At 42.4% G+C, this 19,858-nt stretch overlaps 1 protein-coding gene across 6 annotated transcripts in view; it reads right to left on the reverse strand.

The window, feature by feature from the left end:
* The window catches only part of ppp2r5ca (protein phosphatase 2, regulatory subunit B', gamma a), a 52,827-nt gene that overhangs the window by 20,564 nt on the left and 12,405 nt on the right, over nt 1–19,858 (reverse strand). For 2 of the 6 annotated variants that reach the window (XR_011670757.1, XM_071366666.1), the window contains exon 1: nt 8,914–9,106. The exons of 2 other annotated variants lie outside the window; for them this stretch is intronic. Coding sequence is in view for 3 of the 4 variants with exons in the window: in XM_071366666.1 (XP_071222767.1) it covers nt 8,914–9,007 (94 nt within the window). In the remaining variant the exon portion in view is untranslated. Of the gene's footprint in view, nt 1–8,913; nt 9,108–19,858 lie in introns of those variants that run through there. 2 more of the 6 variants (XM_071366671.1, XM_071366668.1) reach the window with 2 other exon arrangements.

Below are 19,858 nucleotides of genomic sequence, written 5' to 3' on the forward strand. Positions count from 1 at the left end.
CCAAAAAAGAGTTGGGAACCACTGCTCTACAGTCCTACACCTGTCAATCAACTGATCAACGCATCCTACTGCAAACTGCCTATTAATAAGGTGGTAACACGAGACCATTTAGTGCTTTCATGGTGTATTCTTTGTCAGTGACAAGTGTTGTGTCTTTGGCATCATTAAACTGAAGATGAATCTTTATCAAAAATTCTCTGTAATTATTATTACGTAATTAAACTACTTAATCATGTAACTGTAATTAACTCGGAAGTCAGGGAACCAAAGAAAATATTCAGATTACAAAGTTATAATTTTGCTAATATAACTTTCAGATATTTTAATATCTGATCACTTAGTCTTCTGACTAATGAATTCTTCTTTACCTCACGTTAGTCTCATTCCAAACGTCGTAAATTGTTGGTTATCTGCACGAACCCAGTCTTCACTATGAGTCATCCATACATCAATTGTCTTAAAATAATTTATTTACTAACTAAGTACTCACAAAAATGCATAAAACAAACAAGATATGGTTACAAAGAAATGATCGGGGGATGTGCCCTAGTGGGCTAAACCGGTATGGCGGCTTGTTAGACAGAGTGATAATTATAACAATTGAAATGCTAATCCTTTGCACATGAACACTCACTCATTCGGGAACAATTGCAATCAAAATGTATATTTACGCTCAGTGTGTTGTCAGGATCTCTGTTGAAAAGTTTGTTTCTGTTGGAGAGTCTGTCCGCCCTCTCTCTCTGTCGTGGTTAGAATGGATAGTTCAGAGTGACATTCATTCATGTCGTTATAGATAGAGGTTTCGGCGGTTGTCAGTCTTCGCGTTCAATGATACCGAATTCCTAGCTGCAGACTAGTAATTAATATCAAATACTTGTTCATATTCTGTCGGTATCGATAGTTTAAGAGTTTAACCACGTGGTATGGTTAAAAGATTCAGCCATCTACTCAAACCTTAGGTTTATGGTCTCTACTCAAACCTTGGCCCTCTCGTGGTGAGCTGGTCTGCAACCTTTAGCCATCTCGTAATTGAGGTAAGCTCGGTCTCCTCTCAACCCTTGGCCCTCTCGTTATCGAGGTAAGCTGGTCTGGTGATAGAAAACCCGGGTGGGGGTTTTATTTGGAAGAGCAGAAAAGGCTGTCTCATGATGCCAGGTCCTGGCTGTGCCCCCGGGGGCGTGCCAATGACTTAGTGAAACTTTAGGGAATTTGAGTTTCCTTCATTAAAACAGTCCAAAATCACATTACACAATTTCACAAACAGTATCATCCTCACTCATCTTATACAACAATTAGATGTAAACCTCATAACTGAGGCTATTGTATAAACAGCGTTATGGTAATGTGGACGTATTGTCTCCCATGAGTTTCACAAAATTGTACCAAACGGACCAGTACGTAGATGGATTCTTCAATCTTTTGTACCTTCTCCAGAACATAAAATGTAATTCGGTTCTCCAGTTCTGTGAGGTGGAAGAAATTCCTTTGTCCTCTCTATGAAACTCACTCTGTCTCTATACTGTGGCCATGAGGAGATAATCTCCTCCAGGAATTTACCACCTGAGGTCGCAGCAGCCTGAGTGTAGGAGATAGAGAGAGGGGGATGGTGCTCGCTGTACCCAGAGGGCAACGTCATGACACAAGACAGCCGTGAAGATGGCACGACAACACCCCCCCCCCAGGAGACTGGAAAGATTTGGCATGGGTCCCCAGATCCTCAAAAAAACGTTTTTTTATAATCTACAGCTGCACCATTGAGAGCATCCTGACTGGTTGCATCACGGCCTGGTATGGCAACTTCTCGGTATACGACTGTAAGGCGCTACACAGAGGGTAATGCGTACATCCCACTACATCACGGGGCCAAGCTTCCTGGCATCCAGGACCTACACTACCGTTCAAAAGTTCAGGGTCACTTAGAAATGTCCTTGTTTTTGAAAGAAAAGCACATTTTCCCCCATTAAAATATCATCAAATTGATCAGAAATACAGTGTAGACATTGTTAATGTTGTAAATGACTATTGCAACTGGAAACGGCTGATTTTTTTATGGAATATCTACATAGGGGTAGAGAGGCCCATTATCAGCAACCATCACTCCTGTGTTCCAATGGCACATTGTGTTAGCTAATCCAAGTTTATTGATCACTAGAAATTGATCACTAGAAAACCCTTTTCAATTATGTTAGCACAGCTGAAAACTGTTGTTCTGATTAAAGAAGCAATAAAACTGGCCTTCTTTAGACTAGTTGAGTATCTGGAACATCAGCATTTGTGGGTTCGATTACAGCCTCAAAATGGCCAGTGTCAGACACTAGGCAGTGTCAGAGTTACGCCCAAAACACTAGTCACCCAAGTCAGACTGTTCTCTCTGCTACCGTACGGCAAGCGGTACCGGAGCGCCAAGACTAGGTCCAAAAGGCTCCTTAAAAGCTTCTACCACCGACCCATAAGACTACTGAACAATTAATCAAAATGGCCACCTGGACTATTTATATTGACCCCCACCCCCCCATTGTTCTAACACTGCAGCTACTCACTGTTTAATATCTATGCATAGTCACTTTACCTGGAATTTCACAATAAGAGGAACGGCCTATAGCGGAGAGGCTTGCGTAGCCTATTGCGCATGGAAACAGCTAGAAGAGAGGCCAGTGATGTGTGTAGCCAAAGTAAAAAGCTAAATATTAGGGCTATAGGCCAAATATTTACCAGTCAAAGTGCACAAAAAAAGGAAACAGATTATGAAATGGCATATCTGTCTGTTCCTCCAGGCTATGCTCAGTGGTCCCCGGGCATGCAACGCTCCACTATTGATTAGGCCTACGTTTTTACAACACAGTGCAATGAGGAATGAATTGTTATCAAGTGAGTACACAATTATTTTCTATAGGCTGTAAACTGTCTTGGTGAAGGCTAATGATTAGACCTGATTACCAACAATGACATGACAGCCTACAGGGAGGAGAAGAGAGCCCTGGCGGAGTGATGCCAGGAAAATAACATCTTCCTCAACAAAACGAAGAAGCTGACTGTGGACTTCAGGAAACAGCAGAAAGAGCACACCCCCATCCACATTGACGGGGCCGCAGTGGAGAGGGTGAAAAGTTCCTCGCCGTGCACATCCCTGACAACCTGAAATGTTCCATCCACACAGACGGCGTGGTGAAGGCGCAACTGCGCCTCTTCAACCTCAGGAAGCTGAAGAAATTCAGCTTGGCCCCTAAGACCCTGACCGCCTGCAACCGCAGGGCTCTCCAGAGGGTGGTGCGGTCAGCCCAACGCATCCCCGGGGGCACACTGCCTGCCATCCAGGTCATCTACAGCACCTGGTGTCACAGGAAGGCCAAGGACGTCAGCCACCCAAGCTACGGCCTGTTCACCCCACTGCCATCCAGAAGGTGCAGGTGCATCAAAGCTGGGATCGAGAGCCAGAAGCTGTTTCTCAATCTCCAGGCAACACACACAAAATACCCCATAATGATGAAGCAAAAACTGGTTCAGAAATGTTTGCACATTTATAAATCTGAAACACCACATTTACAAAAGTATTTCAGACCCTTTACTCAGTACCTTGTTGAAGCACCTTTGGCAGCGATTACAGCATCGAGTCTTCTTGGGTATGACGCTACAAGCTTGGCACACCTGTATTTGGGGAGTTTCTTCCATTCTTCTCTGCAGATCCTCTCAAGCTCTGTCAGGTTGGATAGGGAGCGTTGATGCACAGCTATTTTCAGGTCTCACCAGAGATGTTGGATCGGGTTCAAGTCCGGGCTCTGTCTGAGGTCCTGAGCGCTTTGGAGCAGGTTTTCATCAAGGATCTCTCTATACTTTGCTCCGTTCATCTTTCCCTCGATCCTGGCTAGTCTCTCAGTCCCTGTCGCAGAAAAACATCCCCACAGCATGATGCTGTTACCACCATGCTTCACCATAGGGATGGTGACAGGTTTCCTCCAGACATGATGCTTGGCATTCAGGCCAAAGAGTTCAATCTTGGTTTCATCAGACCAGAGAAGCTTGTTTCTCATGGTCTGAGAGTCTTTAGGTGTCTTTTGGAAAACTCCAAGCGTCCTGTCATGTGCCTTTTACTGAGGAGTGGCTTATGTCGGGCCACTCTACAATAAAGGCCTGATTGGTGGAGTGCTGCAGAGATGGTTGTCCTTCTGGACTTTTTTCCCATCTCTGTCAGAGTGACCATTAAGTTAATGGTCACCTCCCTGAACAAAGCCTTTCTCCCCGGATTGCTCAGCTTGGCCGGGCGGCCAGCTCTAGGAAGAGTCTTGGTGGTTCCTGTCTCGGAGCTCTACCTTACATAGATAATGTATGTCATAACAAGATTCCGAGCGCTTCAAGACAAGCCTCCTCCACCCTCTCTAGCTCTTTCCCCACCCGCAAAATTTCAGTCGCATCTTGAGCTTTACACATGCAAAACACTGATTAGTGAAGTCATTTAATGGTCGAGTTAACGTAAAATTTAAAAAGAATTGAATGATATAAACTGCTACTTTTTTGTTAGTTAGAACAGGTTCAGAACTTTATTTTGCAGTTCGGCACAGCGGAATGGATTGAAAAAAACAAGTGGTTCTGTTCAGAACTAAACGTTTGTTAAAGAATTGTGGATCCAACCCCTGGTTTCAAGCGGGCCCTGCAGGTGAAGGTGGTGTGTGTTTAAAGCTATGGAACGCCATATGGGTCTTCGCGTGTCAAAAAAGATACGTCAAACACTGTTCTATTATAGAATGTTGTGTGTGCCGAATTTGCATGTGCAAGCCAAGCGCCACCATTACTATCACTGTCAAAGCTGTACAATACTACGTTGCTAATAAGGCATTATTTGTTCGACTGTGTGAGCATTTGAAATAGGATCAGGACCAAAATGACAAGGATCAAAATTGTTTGCAAATAACTTTGATACAGATGTTATTAGCAACTTCTGGGGTAGCTAGCTAGCTTTAGCTTGGTACCTAGCTAGCACAAATACAACCAGCCTGAAAACAAATGAAACTGCTGTCATTGTCAATATTCTGTGCAATGATTTAGGAATCCATGCGAGTAAGTATTAGCTAGGTAGCCACTTGTTCTTCTATTGAAATAACTAGCTAGCCAGCTACTTAACCTTGTTGCCCAAAACTAACGTTACAAGCAGCAATCTAGCTAGTATGGCTTGACCGGACCGGGTTGTGTGTTGTGAAACTAGCCACAATAACGATTAGGCACAATAGTGGAATTTGCATTTCGCCGTTCAAAATAAGTCGCTCTTAGAAAGCGATGCAGAAGGTTACAATTGGAATCATTCCATATTTAGACTAGATAATATTAAACAAGGTTGGACTATTGGAATGTGGAGCAATGAAATGGGGTATCAGTCTACTCGTTGACACCAATATTTGCATCGTAGCTCTTATTTCAGGAAATTGACTGTGGGAAATCACCTCCCCAGTCAGCCTATTGTGCATATTGACATTCATATTGCACTGTACAGACTTACCTAAGGATTGGAGATCAATGAAATGGGTCTTCTCAGTACCCAATAGCTTTCTTCCCCCCAAAGTACTCCTCAGTTATCAGGCTCCAAAACATACATTGTCAATCAAATCTATTTATAAAGCTCTTTTTACATCAGCAGATGTCACAAAGTGCTATACAGAAACCCAGCCTAAATTAAATTGTTTTTCCTCTGGAATAGTGTTCAATACACATAGTAGGTTGACTGGTACAATTAAATGTGCCTCAATTCACAGTGGTTTCAGTGTCCCGCAATAAGAGCTACGACGCTAATGTTCTCTGGGTGTCACTGAGTCGACTGATAACCTATGGATTGTGGATCAATGACAGGGGGTAAGGCTGTACGGGTTAATAAGTATGCCACCAATGCAATTCTAAAGTCTAATACATCCAGTGGGATTTCAACAGATATGGCAACAAATATTTGTCATTTGTTTTTATATCGTTTAGCACGATCTATTCCACTATTTGTATTAAATTGCATCACTTATTTTGAAGGCAAACTGCAAATTCCACTATTGTGGCTAGCTTCACATAGGTGGGTCCGACCACCATTAATCAAATAAGAACAGTCTTATAAATCAGGGGTATTTTAAATGACGACACCTAGCTAGATAGCTAGCAAACTAACTATAGCTACTGAAACAGATTGTCATTTTGCTAGCTTTATGACCAGCACTGTCCAGAGCTTGGGGAAGTGCGTTTGCGCTAGTGCGGCAGGTGCACGAAACAAAACTTTACCAGCATCATAGCATATGTGTAGTTGAGACATATGAAATACGAGTGTAATAAATTAGTAATAACTACGTAAAAAAATGTATGAATGTGTTAAATGATTGAGACGTGCAGTCATTCAGGTCCTGATTGGTCAACAAGTTATTTGACATGTCTGTTTTGACACGCAAAGATTCAAACGGCATTCCATTTCTGCTGGTGGGTATTTGACACTAGGCAAAGACTCGGTTCGAATACATCAGAAAGGCCTCACAAATCCACATTGTTTGGATTGGGCAAAGTAATAAAGGCAGTGTCATTTCTTTCAGCCATCCAATCACTTATAAATTTGTGTTTACCGCAAGGAAACAAGGACAGAATGAAGGATCAATACTGCATTCTAAAGAAATCTAACAGTGCCACTGTCAGTTAAAATCACCAGCTCTGCATGCACCCTTACCTTGCCTATGTCATGTGCAGACTTCTCCAATTACAAAAACGCTTGCTGATAAAGTTACTGTACATGTGCCTAAAATACCCTCTAATGGGATGTGCAAGAGAGATAAAAGCATCTACGTTAACCCTGATGTAACCCCCATTACTATAGGACACAATAGTGTCACAGAGGCAGCCTTGATCATCTTTACGTGACTATAATAACAGCAGTAATGGGAGTCACATTGGGTTAAGAGTGACATTTCCGTAGGTCATAATCACATAATAGTTAACAAAAATCGCAATCTGTTTCAGTACGGGCTACTGTAAGTTGTGAAAAACTTTCCAGGCAAACATTTTGGTTGTTTATTTCAAGATAGTGGTATTACAGCCTATAAATGGCTTTAGCAAGGAGCTCCAATGTGACATAAGGTCTGTTATAAACTGAGTGGTTCGAGCCTTGAATACTGATTGCCTGACAGCTGTGGTATACCACGGGTATGACAAAATATTTATTTTTACTGCTCTAATTATGTTGGTAACCAGTTTATAATATCAATAAGGCACCTCAGGGGTTTGTGGTATATGGCCAATATTCCACAGCTAAGGGCTGTATCCAGTCACTCCGCGTTGAGCATAAGAACAGCCCTTAGCTGTGGTATATTGGCCATATACCAAACCTCCTCGTGCCTTATTGCTTAAATATACAACGGCTTTCAGCCAATCAGCATCCAGAACTCAAACGACCCGGTTTATAATATATGTCATTTAGTAGAAACTTTAGTCCAAAGCAATTTACAACCATGCATGCATGCATACATACATTTTTATTTTCTCATATGGGTGGCCCCAATGGGAATCAAACCCATGACCCTGACGTTGCAAGTGCCATGCTTTACCAACTGAGCCACAAAGGACCAGTGACATTTAATTTTTGTATTATTTTGACAGGTCACTGGCAAAGACATGGGCTCTGAATAGGTCAAACATGCCTCATTAGCAAAACACAATGCACCCATCGCATTCTCCACATTTCCATTGTACCTTTCTTTCTGAATAATACTTCTAAGGCCTTTCTACTGACTTTTTTCCTATTATATTAGCAAGAGGGAGCCTCCGATGTCTCACAAGGACACAGGGGATGAGGGAGAGAGACCACTTGATTGTTCAAAACAAAAGAATGTCATTCAATGTAGGGATGTTGGTCGACTCCAATTCACAACCAAATCAATAACTTCCCACGGCATAATGGATCTTATTCAACACCACCAACTCCATTGGCTTTCACAGAACAGTGGGGAGCATAGGCCCACATTCCCAGAAAAGGCCATGTCTGCGTGCTATTGACTCAGTGTGCTGGCTAGCCCAGAGCTTACTAAATGCGCCTACTGCTAGCCTATCAGCCTACTGCTAGCCTATTAGGCTAGCCTATCAGCCTACTGCTAGCCTATTAGCCTATTGCTAGCCTATTAGTCTACTGCTAGCCTATTAGTCTACTGCTAGCCTATTAGCCTACTGCTAGCCTATTAGCCTACTGCTAGCCTATTAGCCTACTGCTAGCCTATTAGCCTACTGCTAGCCTATTAGCCTACTAACTGTGACTCTCAAAGGTTTGTTGTTTCAGGGGAGGGAAATAACAGGCGTTTTGCCCTTCTTTGGCGGTGGCGACCTCTCCTCCGTTGGGAAGAGGAAGGAAGACAGATAAGGGCGGGGAAGCAGCAGAAGCAGAAAAGGGGCTGCTGCAGCGGAGGCAGTAAGCTACACCTCTGGCCAATTTGTGCCCAGATTAACTGGAGTGTGACAAACCATGGGCCAGAAAAAAGAGGTAACGAACACAGGCCGAGTCTGCCGTACCCCATTTATGTATTTCTCCTACCTCTTAAAAAACTCTTACAAATAAATAAAAACATACAAATCACTCTCTCAAAACACACAGAGAGAAACATAATGAAAACCTTCCCTAGGCTATGACCTCACTGGGCTGTGCGGGGGATGGGCAGAGAGAGTAGAAAAACCAGCTTTTTCTCAATCTTTTCATGAAGCTCTGCCTGCAATCCCTAAGAAAACCATCCCTTGATCCCCCTATAAGGAAACAATAAAACCCTTTCCAAACGTCTATCCTTCTGAAACAAAGACCCTTAAAGCTTATCTTCCCATCTTGGTGACAAATCAGCCAATAACCAACGGAGGGGAACAGAACAGATAGAGAAATGCTGTCTCTCTTCTCGAGGACAAAATGTAACAATGGTTCCTACGTACCTCTGAAGTGCATTAGAGCCACCGGCTGGAAAGGCCCATTGGAATTAGGTGCATCCACAACCATCCTGATTCCAGCTTTATTGCATGTCAACATCTAAACTCGACCAGGAAGGCAATCCACTTAAGGTAAGGGGCCAGCCTCCATTTTAGCACAAAAGCAGATGAGAAAATGAAGCTCTCTGCTGCTGGAGGGAACTGTCTGGTTAGTGACGTCAACGGTAAGGAGCAAGCCGGTTGGCTGAGCACAGTCACATAAAGTGACGTAGGCAGGCAGCTCGGAAAGAGGATGTTGATTGGTAAACAGAGAGTAGGGGGCGGGACTTGCAGGGACAATATTGGATCTGTGATCTGTGAACCGTTTTGAGCTTGGCCCTGCCTTCTTTAAGGAATAGGAACTCAACAAATTCACTGTATTCTATTCCAGACATTACTGAATATGACTCCAAGTGCCTAATGGTTGGTAAAATTCTCAATTTGAATGACAAAGGTACATACATGATGGACCTATTGTAACGTGATCAAACGAAAACACAAACAATGCAAAAATGACACATCTCAAATAATACACTCCAAATATCACACTGGAAATACTGTAGTGTCAGTGAGTATAATTTAGGAAACATCAATAATCTAAATCTTCTATCAATTATTGTAACACAAAAACTGCTGTCTAACGTTGTAACCATTCCACTTACAGTGGCAGTGCTTTAAATGATTGGTGGAATTGGCCCACTGTGTCAAATCAAATCAAACATTATTTGTCACTAATAGTAAAATGCTACCCAACAATGCAGAGAGAGATAGTAGAATTTTTTTAAACAATTATAACACAGGGAAAAAAACACAAATGAGTAACGATAACTAGGCTATATGCACACGGGGTACCAGTACTGAGTCAATGTGCAGGGAGGGGTACGACATAATTGAGGTAGATATGTACATATACAGTGCCTTCAGAAAGTATTCACACCCCTTGATTTATTCCACATGTTGTTGTGTTACAGCCTAAATTTAAAATGGATTCAATTGAGATTTCTCGTCACTGGCCTAAACATAATACCAGATAATGTCAAAGTGGAATTATGTTTTTCAATTTTTTAGGAATTAATGACAAATGAAAAGCTGAAATGTCTTGAGGGGAGTTAGAGACTCATATCTCCCTCACTAACTTTAAGCATCAGTTGTCAGAGCAGCTTACAGATCACTGCACCTGTACATAGCCCATCTGTAAATAGCCCACCCAACTACCTCACCCCAATATTGTTATTTATTTTTGCTCCTTTGCACTCCAGTATCTCTATTTGCACATTCATCTTCTGCACATCTATAACTCCAGTGTTTAATTGCTAAATTGTAAATATTTCACCACTATGGCCTATTTATTGCCTTACCTCCCTAATCTTACTTCATTTGCACACACTGTATATAGACTTTTCGATTGTGTTATTGACTGTACGTTATGTTTATTCCATGTGTAACTCTGTGTTGTTTGTGTAGCACTGCTTTGCTTTATCTTGGCCAGGTCACAGTTGTAAATGACAACTTGTTCTCAACTGGCCTACCTGGTTAAATAAAGGTGAAATAAAATAAATAAGAATTGAGTCAGTATTCAATCCCTTTGTTATGGCAAGCCTAAATAAGTTCAAGAATGGGTGAGGTGAGGAGGAGGATTTTTAAAGATACTGTTAGAAGAAGTAGGGTTTCAGATGTTTTCAGAAGATGGGCAGAGACTATGCTGTCCTAGCTTCAGGGGGAAGCTGATTCCATCATTGGGGAGCCAGGACAGAGAAGAGCTTTTGACTGGGCTGAGCAGGAGCTGCATTCCTGTAGGTGTGGGAGGGCCATGAGACCAGAGGTGGCAGAACGGACTGCTCGGGTTGAGGTGTAGGGTTTGAGCATAACCTGAAGGTAGGGAGGGGAAGTTTCTCTTGCTGTTCCGTAGGTAAGCACCAATAATATTGTTTAACATGATTTTTGAATGACTACCTCATTTCTGTACCCCACACATACAATTATCTGTAAGGTCCCTCAGTTGAACAGTGAATTTCAAACACAGATTCAACCACAAAGACCAGGGAGGTTTTCCAATGCCTGTCAAAGAAGGGCACCTATTGGTAGATGTGTGAAAATATAAAAAGCAGACATTGAATATCCGTTTGAGCATGGTGACGTCATTAATTACACTTTGGATGCTGTATCAATACACCCAGTTACTTCAAAGATACAGGCTTCCTTCCTAACTCAGTTGCCGGAGAGGAAGGAAAGTGCTTGGGGATTTCACCTTGAGGCCAATGCTGACTTTAAAACAGTTACAGAGTTTAATGGCTGTGATAGGAGAAAACTGAGGATGGATCAACAACATTGTAGTTACTCCACATTATTAACCTAATTGACAGAGTGAGAAGAAGGAAGCCTGTAAATAATTAAAATATTCCAAAACATGCATCCTGTTTGCAACAAGGCACTGCATTAATACTGACAAAAAATGTGGCAAAGCAATTCACTTTTTGTCCTGAATGCAAAACGTTATGTTTGGGGCAAATCCAACATAACACATCACTGAGTACCACTACACATATTTTCAAGGACGGTGGTGGCTGCATCATGTTATGGGTATGCTTGTAATCGTTAAGGACTGGGGAGTTTTTCAGGATAAAAAAAGAAATGTAATGGAGCTAAGCACAGGCATAATCCTAGAGGAAAACCTGGTTCAGTCTGCTTTCCACCAGACACTGGGAGATTAATTCACCTTTTAGTAGGACAATAACCTAAAACACAAGCCCAAATCTACACTGGAGTTTCTTAACAAGAAAACAGTGATTTTCCTGAGTGGTCGACGTATAGTTTTGGCTTAAATCTACTTGAAAAATCTATGGCAAGACCTGAAAATGGTTGGCTAGCAATGATCAACAAACAATTTGACAGAGCTTGAAGAATTCTGAAAAGAATAATGGGCAAATGTTGCACAATCCAGGTGTGGGACTTACCTAGACAGACTCACAACTGTGAGAAACAAAGTCCATGAAGTCAATAACTTGCTTGTAACAGATTACATTCATATTTTGACTATCTATGAAACTCACTTAGATAATAAATCAAATCAAATCAAATCAAATTTTATTAGTCACATACACATGGTTAGCAGATGTTAATGCGAGTGTAGCGAAATGCTTGTGCTTCTAGTTCCGACAATGCAGTAATAACCAACAAGTAATCTAACCTAACAATTCCACAACTACTACCTTACACACACACACAAGTGTAAAGGGATAAAGAATATGTACATAAAGATATATGAATGAGTGGTGGTACAGAACGGCATGGCAGATGCAGTAGATGGTATAGAGTACGGTATATACATATGAGATGAGTACTGTAGGGTATGTAAACATAAAGTGGCATAGTTTAAAGTGGCTAGTGGTACATGTATTACATAAAGATGGCAAGATGCAGTAGATGATATAGAGTACAGTATATACATATGAGATGGGTAATGTAGGGTATGTAAACATTATATTAAGTGGCATTGTTTAAAGTGGCTAGTGGTACATTTTTACATAATTTCCATCAATTCCCATTTTTAAAGTGGCTGGAGTTGAGTCAGTATGTTGGCAGCGGCCGCTAAATGTTAGTGGTGGCTGTTTAACAGTCTGATGGCCTTGAGATAGAAGCTGTTTTTCAGTCTCTCGGTCCCTGCTTTGATGCACCTGTACTGACCTCGCCTTCTGGATGATAGCGGGGTGAACAGGCAGTGGCTTGGGTGGTTGTTGTCCTTGATGATCTTTATGGCCTTCCTGTGACATCGGGTGGTGTAGGTGTCCTGGAGGGCAGGTAGTTTGCCCCTGGTGATGCGTTCTGCAGACCTCACTACCCTCTGGAGAGCCTTACGGTTGTGGGCGGAGCAGTTGCCGTACCAGGCGGTGATACAGCCCGACAGGATGCTCTCGATTGTGCATCTGTAGAAGTTTGTGAGTGCTTTATGTGACAAGCCGAATTTCTTCAGCCTCCTGAGGTTGAAGAGGCGCTGCTGCGCCTTCTTCACAACGCTGTCTGTGTGGGTGGACCAATTCAGTTTGTCCGTGATGTGTACACCGAGGAACTTTCCACCTTCTCCACTACTGACCCGTCGATGTGGATAGGGGGGGGTGCTCCCTCTGCTGTTTCCTGAAGTCCACAATCATCTCCTTTGTTTTGTTGACGTTGAGTGTGAGGTTATTTTCCTGACACCACACTCCGAGGGCCCTCACCTCCTCCCTGTAGGCCGTCTCGTCGTTGTTGGTAATCAAGCCTACCACTGTAGTGTCATCCGCAAACTTGATGATTGAGTTGGAGGCGTGCATGGCCACGCAGTCGTGGGTGAACAGGGAGTACAGGAGAGGGCTCAGAACGCACCCTTGTGGGGCCCCAGTGTTGAGGATCAGCGGGGTGGAGATGTTGTTACCTACCCTCACCACCTGGGGGCGGCCCGTCAGGAAGTCCAGGACCCAGTTGCACAGGGCGGGGTCGAGACCCAGGGTCTCGAGCTTGATGACGAGTTTGGAGGGTACTATGGTGTTAAATGCTGAGCTGTAATCGATGAACAGCATTCTCACATGGGTATTCCTCTTGTCCAGATGGGTTAGGGCAGTGTGCAGTGTGGTTGCGATTGCGTCGTCTGTGGACCTATTGGGTCGGTAAGCAAATTGGAGTGGGTCTAGGGTGTCCGGTAGGGTGGAGGTGATATGGTCCTTGACTAGTCTCTCAAAGCACTTCATGATGACGGAAGTGAGTGCTACGGGGCGGTAGTCGTTTAGCTCAGTTACCTTAGCTTTCTTGGGAACAGGAACAATGGTGGCCCTCTTGAAGCATGTGGGAACAGCAGACTGGGATAAGGATTGATTGAATATGTCCGTAAACACACCAGCCAGCTGGTCTGCGCATGCTCTGAGGACGCGGCTGGGAATGCCGTCTGGGCCTGCAGCCTTGCGAGGGTTAACACGTTTAAATGTTTTACTCACCTCGGCTGCAGTGAAGGAGAGCCCGCAGGTTTTGGTAGGGGGCCGTGTCAGTGGCACTGTATTGTCCTCAAAGCGGGCAAAAAAGTTGTTTAGCCTGTCTGGGAGCAAGACATCCTGGTCCGCGACGGGGCTGGTTTTCTTTTTGTAATCCGTGATTGACTGTAGACCCTGCCACATACCTCTTGTGTCTGAGCTGTTGAATTGCGACTCGATTTTGTCTCTGTACTGGGACTTAGCCTGTTTGATTGCCTTGCGGAGAGAATAGCTACACTGTTTGTATTCGGTCATGCTTCTGGTCACCTTGCCCTGGTTAAAAGCAGTGGTTCGCGCTTTCAGTTTCACGCGAATGCTGCCGTCAATCCACGGTTTCTGTTTTGGGAATGTTTTAATCGTTGCTGTGGGTACGACATCGTCAATGCACTTCCTAATGAACTCGCTCACCGAATCAGCATATTCGTCAATATTGTTGTTGGACGCAATGCGGAACATATTCCAATCCGCGTGATCGAAGCAGTCTTGAAGCGTGGAATCAGATTGGTCGGACCAGCGTTGAACAGACCTGAGCGCGGGAGCTTGTTGTTTTAGTTTCTGTTTGTAGGCTGGAATCAACAAAATGGAGTCGTGGTCAGCTTTTCCGAAAGGGGGGCGGGGGAGGGCCTTATATGCGTCGCGGAAATTAGTATAACAATGATCTAGGGTTTTTCCAGCCCTGGTAGCACAATCGATATGCTGATAGAATTTAGGGAGTTTTGTTTTTAGATTAGCCTTGTTAAAATCCCCAGCTACGATGAATGCAGCCTCAGGGTGTGTGGTTTCCAGTTTACAAAGAGTCAGATAAAGTTCGTTCAGGGCCATCGATGTGTCTGCTTGGGGGGGAATATATACGGCTGTGATTATGATGGAAGAGAATTCCCTTGGTAGATAATGCGGTCGACATTTGATTGTGAGGAGTTCTAGATCAGGTGAACAGAATGACTTGAGTTCCTGTGTGTTGTTATGATGATCACACCACGTCTCGTTAATCATAAGGCATACCCCCCCGCCCCTCTTCTTACCAGAAAGATGTTTGTTTCTGTCGGCGCGATGCATGAAGAAACCAGCTGGCTGCACCGACTCCGTTAGCGTCTCTTGAGTTAGCCATGTTTCCGTGAAGCAGAGCACGTTGCAATCCCTGATGTCTCTCTGGAATGCTACCCGTGCTCGGATTTCATCAACCTTATTGTCAAGAGACTGGACATTGGCGAGTAGTATGCTAGGGAGTGGAGCGCGATGTGCCCGTCTCCGAAGCCTGACCAGGAGACCGCCTCGTTTGCCCCTTTTACGGCGTCGCACAGGGTCGCCGGCTGGGATCAGATCCATTGTATTGGGTGGAAGGCAAAACACTGGATCCGTTTCGGGAAAGTCATATTCCTGGTAGGAACGATGATGAGTTGACGTTAATCGTATATTCAGTAGTTCCTCCCGACTGTATGTAATGAAACCTAAGATTACCTGGGGTACCGATGTAAGAAATAACACATAAAAAAACAAAATACTGCATATTTTCCAAGGAACGCGAAGCGAGGCGGCCATCTCTTTTCGGCGCCGGAAGTTGGAAGGTAATAATACCTTTGATGATACAGTGGTAGCAATTAGAGGTCAACCGATTTATGATTTTTCAACGCCGATACCAATACCGATTATTGGAGGACCCAAAAAAGCCGATACCGATTAAATCGGCCGATTTTCTTTCTTTATTTGTAATAATGACAATTACAACAATACTGAATGAACACTTATTTTAACTTAATATAATACATCAATAAAATCAATTTAGCCTCAAATAAATAATGAAACATCTTCAATTTGGTTTAAATAATGCAAAAACAAAGTGTTGGAGAAGAAAGTAAAAGTGCAATATGTGCCATGTAAGAAAGCTAACGTTTAAGTTCCTTGCTCAGAACATGAGAACATATGAAAGCTGGTGGTTCCTTTTAACATGAGTCTTCAATATTCCCAGGTAAGAAGTTTTGGGTTGTAGTTATTATAGGAATTATAGAACTATTTCTCTCTATATGATTTGTATTTCATATACCTTTGACTATTGGATGTTCTTATAGGCACTTTAGTATTGCCAATGTAACAGTATAGCTTCCATCCCTCTCCTCGCTCCTACCTGGGCTCGAACCAGGAACACATCGACAACAGCCACCCTCGAAGCAGCGTTACCCATGAAGAGCAAGGGGAACAACTACTCCAAGTCTCAGAGCGAGTGACGTTTGAAACGCTATTAGCGCGCACCCCGCTAACTAGCTAGCCATTTCACATCGTTTACACCAGCCTAATCTCGGGAGTTGATAGGCTTGAAGTCATAAACAGCACAATGCTTGAAGCATTGCGAAGAGCTGCTGGCAAAACGCACGAAAGTGCTGTTTGAATGAATGCTTACGAGCCTGCTGGTGCCTACCATCGCTCAGTCAGACTGCTCTATCAAATCATAGACTTAATTATAACATAATAACACACAGAAATACGAGCGTAGGTCATTAATATGGTCGAATCCGTAAACTATCATCTCGAAAACAAAACGTTTATTCTTTCAGTGAAATACGGAACCGTTCCGTATTTTATCTAATGGGTGGCATCCATAAATCTAAATATTCCTGTTACATTGCACAACCTTCAATGTTATGTCAGAATTACGTCAAATTCGGGCAAATTAGGCGGGCCAAACTGTTGCATTTACACTGACTCTGCGTGCAATGAACGCAAGAGAAGTGACACAATTTCACCTGGTTAATATTGCCTGCTAACCTGGATTTCTTTTAGCTAAATATGCAGGTTTAAAAATATATACTTCTGTGTATTGATTTTAAGAAAGGCATTGATGTTTATGGTTAGGTACACGTTGGAGCAATGACAGTCCTTTTTCGCGAATGCGCACCGCATCGATGATATGCAACGCAGGACACGCTAGATAAACTAGTAATATCATCAACCATGTGTAGTTATAACGAGTGATTATGATTGATTGATTGTTTTTTATAAAGATAAGTTTAATGCTAGCTAGCAACTTACCTTGGCTTCTTACTGCATTCGCGTAACAGGCAGGCTCCTCGTGAGGCAGGTGGTTAGAGCGTTGGACTAGTTAACCATAAGGTTGCAAGATTGAATCCCCGAGCTGACAAGGTTCAAAATCTGTCCCTGAACAAGGCAGTTAACCCACTGTTCCTAGGCCGTCATTGAAAATAAGAATGTGTTCTTAACTGACTTGCCTAGTTAAATAAAGGTGTAAAAAATTTAATTAAATTTTAATTTTTTTTTAAAAAAATCGGCAAAATCGGCGTTCAAAAATACAGATTTCCGATTGTTATGAAAACTTGAAAATCGGCCCTAATTAATCAGCCATTCCGATTAATCGGTCGACCTCTAGTAGCAATACATGGTTATAATATATCTAATGAAAAGACAGAAATGCCAACAGAGGCGGTGTTGCTGTCTATATTCAGAACCACATTCATGTAAAGCATGTTGAATACTATTGAAGTAATATGGCTACAGGTTCCTCTGCCTCACTTAAAGCCCATTCTTATTGGAAGCTGCTATAGACCACCAAGTGCTAACAGTCAGTATCTGGATAATGTGTGTGAAATGCTTGATAATGTATGTGATATCAACAGAGAAATATATTTTCTGGGTGATTTAAATATTGACTGGCTATCATCAAGCTGCCCTCTCAGGAAAAAACTTCAAACCTGAACCAGTGCCTACAACCTGGATCAGGTTGTCAGTCAACCTACCAGGGTAGTTACAAACAGCACTAGAATTAAATCATCAACATGTATTGATCACATTTTTTACTGACGCTGCAGATATTTGCTTTAAAGCCATATCCAAATCCATAGGATGTAGTGATCACAATATAATAGCCATATCTAGGAAAACCAAAGTTCCAGAGGCTGGGCCTAATATAGTGTATAAGAGGTCATACAATAAGTTTTGTAGTGATTCATATGTTGATTATGTAAAGAATATTTGCTGGTCTGTGGTGTGTAATGAGGAGCAACCAGACACTGCACTTGACGCATTTATGAAATTACTTATTCCAGTTATTAATAAGCATGCAGACATTAAGAAAATGACTGTAAAAACTTAAATCCTCTTGGATTGATGAGGAATTTAAAAATTGTATGGTTTGAGAGGGATGTGGCAAAAGGTATGGCAATTAAGTCTGGCAGCCCAACTGATTGGTAAACGTACTGCAAATTAAGAAATCATGTGACTAAACTAAAGAAAATGAAACTACACTATGAAACAAAGATAAATTATATAAAGAATGATAATAAACAGCTTTGGGGCACCTTAAATGAAATTTTGTAGAAAAAATCCAACTCGGGTCCTTCATTCATTGAATCAGATGGCTCATTCATCACAAAGCCCACTGATATTGCAAACTACTTTAATGACTTCTTCATTGGCAAGATACGCAAACTTGTGGATTACATGCCAGCAACAAATGCTGACACTACACATCCAAGTATATCAGACCAAATTATGAAAGACAAGAATTGTACTTTTGAATTCCGTAAAGTCAGTGTGGAAGAGGTGAAAAATGATTGTTGTCTATCAACAATGACAAGCCACCGGGGTCTGACAATCTAGATGGAAAATTACTGAGGATAATAGCAGACAATATTGCCACTCCTATTTGCCACATCTTCAATTTAAGCCTACTAGAGAGCATGTGCCCTCAGGCCTGGAGGGAAGCTAAAGTTATTCCGCTACCCAAGAATAGTAAAGCCCCCTTCACTGGCTCAAATAGCCAACCAATCAGCCTATTACCAACCCTTAGTAAACTTCTGGGAAAAATAGTGTTTGACCAGATACAATGCTATTTTACAGTAAACAAATTGACAACAGAATTTTAGCACGCTTATAGGGAAGAACACTCAACAAGCACAGCACTTACACAAATTACTGATGATTGGCTGAGATAAATTGATGATAAAATGATTGTGGGGGCTGTCTTGTTAGACTTCAGTGCAGCTTTTGACATTATTGATCATAGTCTGCTGCTGGAAAAATGTATGTGTTATGGCTTTACACCCCCTGCTATAATGTGGATAAAGAATTACTTGTCTAACAGAACACAGAGGGTGTTCTTTAATGGAAGTCTATCAAATATAATCCAGTTAGAATCAAGAATCAGGAATTTTTACTAACGACATACCACTGACTTTGAGTAAAGCCAGAGTTTCTATGTATGCGAATGACTCAACACTATACACGTCAGATACTACAGCGACTGAAATGACTGCAACACTCAACAAAGAGCTGCAGTTCGTTTCAGAGTGGGTGGCAAGGAATAAGTTAGCCCTAAATAATTATAAAACTAAAAGCATTGTATTTGGAACAAAACACTCACTAAACCCTAAACCTCAACTAAATCTTGAAATGAATAATGTGGAAATTGAGCAAGGTCAGATGACTAAACGGCTTGGAGCAACACTAGATTGTACACTGTCATGGTCAAAACATATTGATGCAGTAGTAGCTAAGATGGGGAGAAGTCTGTCTATAATAAAGCGATGCTCTGCCTTCTTAACAACACTATCAACAAGGCAGGTCCTACAGGCCCTAGTATTGTCGCACCTTGACTACTGTTCAGTCGTGTGGTCAGGTGCCACAAAAAAGGACTTAGGAAAATTGCATTTGGCTCAGAACAGGGCAGCATGTCTGGCCCTTGGATGTACACAGAGAGCTAATATTAATAATATGCATGTCAATCTCTCCTGGCTGAACGTGGAGGAGCGATTGACTTCATCACTGCTTATATTTATGAGAGGTATTGACATGTTGAATGCACCGAGCTGTCAGTCTAAACTACTGGCACACAGCTCGGACACCCATGCATACCCCACAAGACATGCCACAAGAGGTCTCTTCACAATCCCCAAGTCCAGAACAGA

This window comes from Salvelinus alpinus, chromosome 25 (genome assembly GCF_045679555.1).
Source record: "Salvelinus alpinus chromosome 25, SLU_Salpinus.1, whole genome shotgun sequence".
NCBI classification, from domain to species: domain Eukaryota; kingdom Metazoa; phylum Chordata; class Actinopteri; order Salmoniformes; family Salmonidae; genus Salvelinus; species Salvelinus alpinus.